Raw genomic sequence first — 9,753 nt, forward strand, 5'->3', positions numbered from 1 at the left:
TGGCACATGTCTGGAAGTGTTACATGAACCCAAGACTGAATATCTTTCAGAGCTTGTTGCATGTAAGAATGGACTGCTTTATTATATCAGAAATTGTGAGCATAAAGAGGAAATAATACCAATCCTGATCTAACAGCGGACATGCGCGAAGATGGCTGAGCCTAGGAAACTGTCTTAAGGAACTCCTGCAGTGATGTGCTTGTCTGAGATAATTGGCCACCAATAGCTACAACTGTCTTCCATTATGCTGGATATGACTCCAGCCAGTGGAGAGTTTTCCCGCTGATCCCACTGTCTTTGAGTTTACGAGGGCTTTAATAATGCTTCCAACATTACAACAATTACTCCACTTCAAACGTACTTAATTTGCTCTAAAGTGCCTTGGGATGTTCTTAATTTGTGAATGGCGCCATGTAAATGCAAACCAATCTTTGTTTCCTTGGTGCCACATTCAATTAAATGTCCCTGTTAGCGGGAATGAATCTAGAAGAATCACTCGACACTCAGGTCTGCTCCAATGTCAAACAGTTTATTGAGTTACGCCAGCGGGGAGCAGGCCACTGGGCTGTCCAGATGCCTCTCCACCGAACAAAGGAAAATCATCCATACTTATACATTTTTCAAACAGTTACTCTGCCCATCCTGGCTGGACATGATCCAATCATAACGGTTATTGATTACATACATTACACATATTACCAATTAGATTACTCATTAGGCATCATATGGCTACGTGATCAGCTCAGAGCAAGCCCCCGATCATCTTGTGATGTTTCCCAGACCCCCTTATCAACTATCCTTGAGTCTTCACAATGAATCCTTCTACCTCTATCAAGCTTGCATTCCTGATTGCTTTGTGCAGTTTGCAGTTACACAAAGCAGCTGTCTTATACACTGATATGAGGGGCCCTGCTTGGTCAGCCTAACTGTCTGTGTCTCACAGTACCACTCTCAGGGATATGACTTAGCCAATCTTGGTCCCACAGTGCCTTGGGTAAATACTCCATTTTGTAACAATATGAGGCTATACTTGCAACTTGTATATGAGTATATATATATATATATATATGTATATATTCACTAGAATTATATGAATCTACTTACTCAAATAACATTTACACATTATGATGTTTGCTGCAGATGCCTCTGCACTTGGGAGTGTCCTTCAACACCCCCTTGATGTGAAAAATAGTCTCTCGTACTTCAGCTGAAGTATTAGCTCTTTTTTCTTGTCTGTAATGCTGTCTAGAGTCGAGAAGTTCTGGCTGAATGCAAATTAGGCACGGTTGTGCAGGTTATGATCGATTACGTTCTGCTTGATGTCACTGTTGACGACACCTTCCATCACTTTCTGATCTTGGGGAGTATTCTCCTCGAATTGTAATTGGCAGGGTTAAAGTTACACTGTTTTTTTATGGATAGTAAATACGCAGGCAATTTTCCACATTATCAGGCAGGTTTTAGTGCTGTTATTCCACTGGAAGACCTTGGGGCAGTAATTGACAAGGATTCGATTTTGAGGACAGGATATAAACAAAAACAGCAATGACTTGCATTTATAAAATGTCCTTAGCATAGCAAACTTTCTCAAAGTCCTTCACAAAAGCGTTATCAAACAAAATTAAACACCGAGCCACATAGAGCGATATCAACAACATCAGGACAAATGACTAAAAGCTTGATGAGCTACACCTTTTTCTCTCCTCATTCCAAGTGCTGTTCAGGATTGAGTCATATTGATTCCTCAGCTGAGGGTGGTAATGAACAGGAGGTTTCCCATGTTTAACCTGCTGGCATGTGACTTCATGGGGTACGGAGTCAATGGTGAGGACTCCCAGGGCTACTTTCCAGTCTCTGCCACGCAGCTACACACCAGCTCGCCCAACCACCCCAACGTTATACCACGTTATCTACGCCTCTGGTCTCTCTGTCCCACTGTTGGGACAGGACAAATCTATGACTGGGGATGGTGGTGTTAGAAACCTTGTCTGATGTTCATGATTCTGTGGAAAAAGACTGTCAGGCTATTGCTTGACGAGCCTTTGGGACTCATCTTCCAGTTTTGACTCCAGTGTGGAGATATTAGTGAGAATAATGACTTTGCAGTGTCGACTGGTCTGGCTGTGCCTTTGTTGTGTTGTGATTTGATACCAAGGTCACAGCCCAATGGTCAATTCAGTTCTGTTCTTTTATTTTCTGCCTGTTTGATACAACTGTCTTGGCCTCTGACTTGGTTGTTTGGCCACGTAAGGGAGAGTCAACCACATTGGTGTGGGACTGGAGTCACATATAAGCCTCACAAACCACTGACCACCTCCAGGCGCGTATCCATTGTCTCTCGAGATAAGGAGGCCCAAAAGAAAGAAAGAAAAAGAAAGAAAAGAAAAGATTTGATACCAAGGTCACAGCCCAATGGTCAATTCAGTTCTGTTCTTTTATTTTCTGCCTGTTTGATACAACTGTCTTGGCCTCTGACTTGGTTGTTTGGCCACGTAAGGGAGAGTCAACCACATTGGTGTGGGACTGGAGTCACATATAAGCCAGAGCGGGTAAGGACAGTCAATCACCTTTGCTAAAGGACAGTCAGTTTATTTTAAAACATTGTAACATCTCTTTTGTTCACTCTAGTGCATCAGTAACAAACTGTATTAACTTCTTTGGTCAATTACTGGTGATTAATGGTGATGCAACCTAAGTTGTTTGTTCAGTGACTGTTGCTAACATTATGAGTAATGCTTTCTAATTGGGTCTCGAGGGGGATTAAATCAAGTATAATAAGAAAGCCTTTGAAAATCGAGCAGAGTGCATGTGGAATCTCAGATAGACATCGCTTCCTTTCACAAAAAATGCACGCCCCGCCCACAGGACTGGTATATGCCATTTACTACACTGCCCTTGCAGGTATCGCTGTCCCAGGTGAAGTATTGAAACAAGTTATTCTTTATCTGATTGAAGTTATCTCAAAGGTGATGAAATTCGAAGCGATATACCTTATAAAATGGTTGTATAAAGCTATGGGTGGACTCCACCAGAAACAATTCTTGGTGCCCCACCTCAGGAAATATATAATTAGTCTCAGAGGGAATGCAGTATAAATTCACCAGAATGATACTGAGGCTTGGATGGTTTAATTAGTAGGACGTATTCCATAAATATGACTTATAGACCCTTGAGATTAAGGGGTAATATAATTGAGGTGTTTAAAATGGTTAAACTGAGTAAAGGATTTTGTCGGGTAGACAGGGAGCAATTACTTCCTTTGGTGGGGATATCAGAACAAGGAGACAGACGCTGTAAATTAAACTGCTCAACTGTGAGTCGGGAATCACAAAAGGCCGTGAAAATCTGGAACTCTCTCTCTCTCACCCTCCCTATCTCTCTCTCTCCAACACCCCCCCCCCACCCCCACCCTTTCTCTCCCTAAATGATATTGAGGCTGAAAATGCGATGAAAACAATTTAAGAGAGGTGAAAGAAGGAAACCTGGATATCATAGAGTGGTTAGTTCAACTTATGTTGGCAGGAAATTGATAGGGTCCATAATTAAGGAGAGTGCAACTGAACATTTTGAAGATTTTCAGCTCATCAGAGAGAGACAGCATGGATTTGTAAAGGGTACATCATCCCTGGCGATTCTGACTCGATTTCTTTGAAGAGATGGCTAAAGTAATGGACAGGGGAATGTCGATCAGTGCTGTTTAGATGAACTTCCAGAAGGCACTTGATAAAGTCCCTCAGAAGAAACTGATAGCAAAATTTGAAGTTCCTGGAAATTTATTGACCCAGTACGAAATAATGGACTCAACAATGGAGCAGAGACAATCGGAAAGTAATCTAATTGACAGGATATGACTGGTGGTGCCCCGCAAGGAACTGTGTTGCGGCTTCAACCATTCACTGTGTTCATTAACGACTTAGATGATGGCACAAAGAGCCACATATGCAAATGTGCTAATGGCACAAAGATAGGTGGCATTGTAAACAGTGTAGATGGAAACGTAGAATTACAAAGTGTCATTGATAGATTAACTCAATGGACAAAACTGTGGCAAATAGATATCAATCTAGGAAAATGTGAGGTCATCAACTTTGGACCGAAAAAAGGATAGAACAGGGCACTGTCAACAGAGTGAAAATCTAGAAACAGTGGAGATCCAAAGAGACTTGGGGGTCCAGGTACATAGATCATTAAAATGTTATAAGCATGTACAGCACATAATAAACCAAGCTAATGGAATAATGGCCTTTATATCTAAAGTTCGAAAATACAAAGCAATGGAAACTATGCCTCAGTTAAAGAAAGCACTGGTTAGAGCACACTTGGAATACCATGAACAATTCTGGGAACGACACCTCAGGAAGGATATATTGGCCTTGGAGGGAGTTCAGCATAGATTTACCAGAATGATACCTGAAATCTGCGGGTTAAATGAAGGCGAGATTGCACAAACTAGGATTCTATTCCCTGGAATGTAGAACGTTAAGAGTTGATTAGAATTTAGTTTTTAAGCTATTGGGAAGAACAGATAGAGATAAACAATTCCCACTGTTTAGCGAGTGCTAGGGCGAGGGGACAGAGTAAAAAAAATAGAGCCAGACCTTTAGCACTGAAATTAGGAAATATGTCTACATGCAATGAGTGGTAGATGTGTGGAACATTTTTCAGCAAAAGTCAATTGATGCTAAATCATTTGTTAATTTAAAATCTGATTTTGAGAGATTTTGTGAACCAAAGGTATTATGGGATATGGGGCAAAGTTGAGTATATGTAGTTAGGTCGCAAATTTGCCATGATGTCACTGAATGACAGAACAGACTCGAGGGACTCCTGTTCCTATGTCATTAATTGAAAATATCAAAGCTCAGATTGATACATTTTTGTTGGGCATAAGTATTAAGGTTTCCATAAACAAAATAAATAGCTGGAGTTAGAATACAGATCAACCACGATTTAACTGATTGGTGGCCAGGCTCTAGGGAGCAGATGGTCTAATCCCATTATAATATTCAAAATCTGTACATCAGGTGTGAGACAAACGGTGCACTCCAACAAACCTAATACTGCATAAAATGCAGGCGCCTTTTCTCCTACTCAAAGCCAATCCCACCACAGAACTGGAGAGACGCCAGATAATAACAGTGGAAGAGAAGGATGCTGAGCGTGATCTTCTGATTATCTCGGAGTTGAACACGTCATGAGAAAATACAGGGACACCAACTGATGAACATGGCTGTAGGAATTGAATAGAATTATGCATTTTCTTAATTTCAATATTTTTCTTGCTGCTGGATTGAATAACAAGTTATGTTGGAATCACACAGCAGGTCTGGCAGCATCTGTGGAAAGAGAAGCAGAGTTAATGTTTCGGCTCAGTGACCCTTCTTCGAAGAAGGGTCACTGACCCGAAATGTTAACTCTGCTTCTCTTTCCACAGATGCTGCCAGACCTGCTGAGTGATTCCAGCATTTCTTGTTTTTGTTGCAGATTTCCAGCATCCGCAGTATTTTACTTTTATTTGAATAACAAGTTAAATGGTTTACTTATATTCCAAAAAAAAACAAATATGAATGTAGCCTGGAAGTTGACCTGCCCTGGCCCACACTATGACTCTATTTGCCCCTTCCTCAGTGAAGTCAGATGTTGTTTGACGTGCGCTGCTATTTAATTCCGTGCATTTATTTGAAGCTGTATGCCCTTAGTGTAGTTAGTAGCACGGTGCCCTCAGTTCCAGAGTTGCTGGTTTGAAGCTTCTCACCAGCAGCTTAGTACATAGCCCAAGTTAACACAAGAAAATATTGAGGGAATACTGATTGTGAGGCCTGTGGTTCTCCCATGACACGTTAAACTGATGTCCCAGTTAGTTTATTGGAATGGAAATTAAGTACTGCGTTCAACTATTGAAGAAAGGGCAGCAGATCTCCTGGTACTCTGAATAATATTTTATTCTCAACCAATGTCGCCATTCCTGGACTAACTAGTTAAAGGTCTCGCTGTTATTTGTGGGGGCTGGTTCGAAAAGAATAGCTGCCAGATCCATCAATGTGAAGCAGTTCTAATAGATTGAGCCTGTGATTCTGTGATTCTGAGATACTCGTCACGGAGGGTTAGATGAACACAAGGCTCCAGCATCTTTGCTTCATTGGTTGCGCTATTCGTTTTAAATTGGTTTGACTTTTGTTGCATTAGCTACTGTTCTTCATGCCTCCTAATTAATTATCTTAGATCTGTATATATTGCTCGCTAGAATCATAGAATGGTTACAGCACAGAAGGAGGCCATTCGACCCGTTCTGGCCTTGCCAGCTCTCTACAAGAGCAATTTATCTAGAAGCACTCCCCCCCCGCCATTTCCTCGTGGACGTCCAAATTTTCTATTCCGATAATTATCCAATTATTTTTTACAAGCCACGATTAAATCTATCCCAGGCAGCACATTCGAAATCATAACCTGAAAATGTTATTCGTCAGTTCGCCTTTGATCCTTTTGCCGATCACATTAAGTCAGTGTTCTCTGGTTCTCAACTCTTTGGTCAAAGAGGACAGTTTTTCTCTACCTCCTCTGTCCAGACCGCTTTTGGAAACCTCTCAAAGCTCCGCCTATCCTTTTCTTCTCGGAGGAGAACAGCCCCAGCTTCTTCAATCTATCCACGTAACTGAAGCCCCTCACCCCTGGAACTGCTCCTGTGGATTTTACTGCACCCCTTGTGAAACCTTCACATCATCCCTAAAGTGTGGTGCACAGAATATTGATTTATTTTAGTCATCATTACACAACCGAACTTTTTTGTTCTTTGAAAATTCCACATTTTTGAATGGATTTTGTTTTCTGACGATTTATAATATGTTTAATTCATCCAAAGCTTCTGCGCTCTCTCATCTCCACCTTACCATAACTATATCAGTTCCCATCTCTTAAAGCATCAAAGTTGTAAACATAATTCCTATTAAGGTAATACTTTTGCTTGTACTTTACTCTGGAATTTCGTATCTCTCCTGCTCTCTGTATTTCTTACAGCTAACTTAGTGGCGATTGTGATCTTGACCCGAGGAAAATGCGGTCTCTCCAGAGGTATAACTCGCTACCTGGTATCCATGGCGGTGACGGATCTCCTGGTCATTATCACCGCTGTGATATTAAACCGGATCAGTGGTATTTATTTTCCTGGCAGTTTCCTGTCCATCACCCCGGTGTGTAGTCTTAGCATTGCGCTAACTTATGCAGCCAGAGTCAGTTCTGTCTGGTTAACGGTCACGTTCACCTTTGATCGATTTGTGGCCATTTGCTGCCAGAAGCTGAAAATAAAATATTGCACTGAGAAAACGGCGGTCGTGGTTATAGGAACGGTCTGCATGCTGGGCTGTTTAATCAATATCCCTTGGTACTTTATACACGAACCCATCTACATTATTGTCAATGTCCCATGGTATTGCAAACTAAAGGACATCCGTTATACTTCACCCTTATGGACAGCATATGACTGGTTCGACCGTATTTTGACCCCTTGTGCACCGTTCCTACTGATTCTTTTGCTCAATGCTCTGACCGTCAGACACATTATAGCGGCCAATAGGGCGCGCAGGAGACTCCGGACCGACAGCAATGGAACGAATCAGAATGACCGAGAGATGGAGAGCCGGAGAAAGTCCATCATTTTACTCTTCACCATCTCGGGCAGTTTCATCCTGCTGTGGATGACGTATGTTGTACAGTTCTTATATGTGCGCATCACAAACAATTACAATTTCAAAAGCTTCAGTGATCCTAAATTTATTCTTCAGGAAACGGGAAATATGCTACAACTTCTGAGCTCTTGCAGCAACACATTTATTTATGCAGCCATTCAGAGTAAATTCAGAGAGGAGTTAAAGAACGCAGCCAAATATCCACTGAATCTAATTGTTAAATTAATTATACAGAGAAAAGGATAAGTTTCAATATTCTTCCTTTTAATATAATAAGTCAAAAGTTTAGGAATAAAAATACTGTTGTATAAACAGTGATAAACAGCAATAGGAAACGTTTCTATGTTTTATGATATCTAATGTAATCATGGGCTTGATTAATGTAAAGATAAGAATCATACAGCGGTATCAGATGCGTGTGATGCACTATAGTGGTCGCGAACTTCCTGCATTAGTGAGACAAGCATCCCAATTTACTTACAGGTGACCTTCCTGAATCAGAGACATAAGCATCCCAATTTACTGACAAAGAACAAAGAACAGTACAGCACAGGGACAGGCCATTCGGCCCTCCAAGCCTGCGCCGATCTTGATGCCTACCTAAACTAAAACCTTCTGCACTTCCAGGGACCGTATCCCGCCATTCCCATCCTATTCATGTATTTATCAAGATGCCTGTTAAACATCATTATCGTACCTGCTTCCACTACCTCCCCTGGCAGAAAATTCCAGGCACTCACCACCCTCTGTGTAAAGAACTTGCCTCGCACATCCCCTCCAAACTTTGCCCCTCTCACCGTAAACCTATGTTCCCTAGTAACTGACTCTTCCACCCTTGGAAAAAGCTTCTGACTATCCACTCTGTCCATGCCACTCATAACTTTGTAAATCTTTATAATGTCACCCCTCCACCTCCGTCATTCCAGTGAAAACAATCCGAGTTTATCCAACCTCTCCTCATAGCTAACGCCCTCCAGACCAGGCAACATCCTGGTAAACCTCTCCTTTACCCTCTCCAAAGCCTCCACGTCCTTCTGGTAGTGTGGCACCAGAATTGCATGCAATATTCTAAGTGTGGCCTAACTAAAGTTCAGTACAGTTTCAGCATGACTTGCCAATTTTTATACTCTATGCCCTGACCGATGAAGGCAAGCATGCAGTATGCCATCTTGACTACCTTATCCACCTGCGTTGCCACTTTCAGTGACCTGTGGACCTGTCCGCCCAGATCTGTCTGCCTGTCAATACTCCTAAGGGTTCTGCCATTTACTATATACTTCCCACCTGCATTAGATCTTCCAAAATGCATTACCTCACATTTGTCCGGATTAAACTCCATCTGCCATTTCTCCGCCCAAGTCTCCAACCGATCTATATCCTGCTGTATCCTCTGACAATCCTCATCACTATCAGCAACTCCACCAACCTTTCTGTCATCCGCAAACTTACTAATCAGACCAGCTACATATTCCTCCCAATCATTTATATATACTACAAAGAGCAAAGGTCCCAGCACTGATCCCTGCGGAACACCACTAGTCACATCCCTCCATTCAGAAAAGCACCCTTCCACTGCTACCCTCTGTCTTCTATGGCCGAGCCAGTTCTGTATCCATCTTGCCAGCTCACCTCTGATCCCGTGTGACTTCACCTTTTGTACCAGTCTGCCATGAGGGACCTTGATAAAGGCTTTACTGAAGTCCATATAGATAACATCCACTGCCCTTCCTTCATCAATCATCTTCGTCACTTCCTCAGAAAACTCAATCAAAGTAGTGAGACACGATCACCCCTTCACAAAACCATGCTGCCTCTCGCTAATAAGTTTGTTTGTTTCCAAATGGGAGTAAATACTGTCCTGAAGAATCCTCTCTAATAATTTCCCTACCACTGATGTAAGGCTCACCGGCCTATAATTTCCTGGATTATCCTTGCTATCCTTCTTAAACAAAGGAACAACATTGGCTATTCTCCAGTCCTCCTGGACCTCACCTATAGCCAATGAGGATGCAAAGATTTCTGTCAAGCTTCAGAAATTTCTTCCCTTGCCTCCCTTAGTATTCTGGGATAG

The 9,753-nt window shown here is 42.0% G+C and overlaps 1 protein-coding gene across 1 annotated transcript; it reads left to right on the forward strand.

The window, feature by feature from the left end:
- The first annotated feature begins 2,846 nt into the window (after positions 1-2,846).
- LOC137348873 (probable G-protein coupled receptor 139) lies at positions 2,847-7,928 on the forward strand. Its single transcript, XM_068014106.1, has 2 exons — positions 2,847-2,916; positions 7,015-7,928. Exons 1-2 carry the CDS (start codon positions 2,847-2,849, stop codon positions 7,926-7,928), a joined length of 984 nt encoding a protein of 327 aa, XP_067870207.1.
- The last annotated feature ends 1,825 nt before the right edge of the window (positions 7,929-9,753 follow it).

The sequence above is a fragment of the Heterodontus francisci genome, chromosome 34 (assembly GCF_036365525.1).
Source record: "Heterodontus francisci isolate sHetFra1 chromosome 34, sHetFra1.hap1, whole genome shotgun sequence".
NCBI lineage: Eukaryota > Metazoa > Chordata > Chondrichthyes > Heterodontiformes > Heterodontidae > Heterodontus > Heterodontus francisci.

Bases quoted from the DNA above. Each gene is read 5' to 3' on its own strand.
- LOC137348873 (XM_068014106.1), top strand. From the start codon at position 2,847: ATGCACGCCCCGCCCACAGGACTGGTATATGCCATTTACTACACTGCC. The intron at 2,917-7,014 runs GTGAAGTATTGA...TATTTCTTACAG, and splicing joins TGCAGGTATCGCTGTCCCAG to CTAACTTAGTGGCGATTGTG.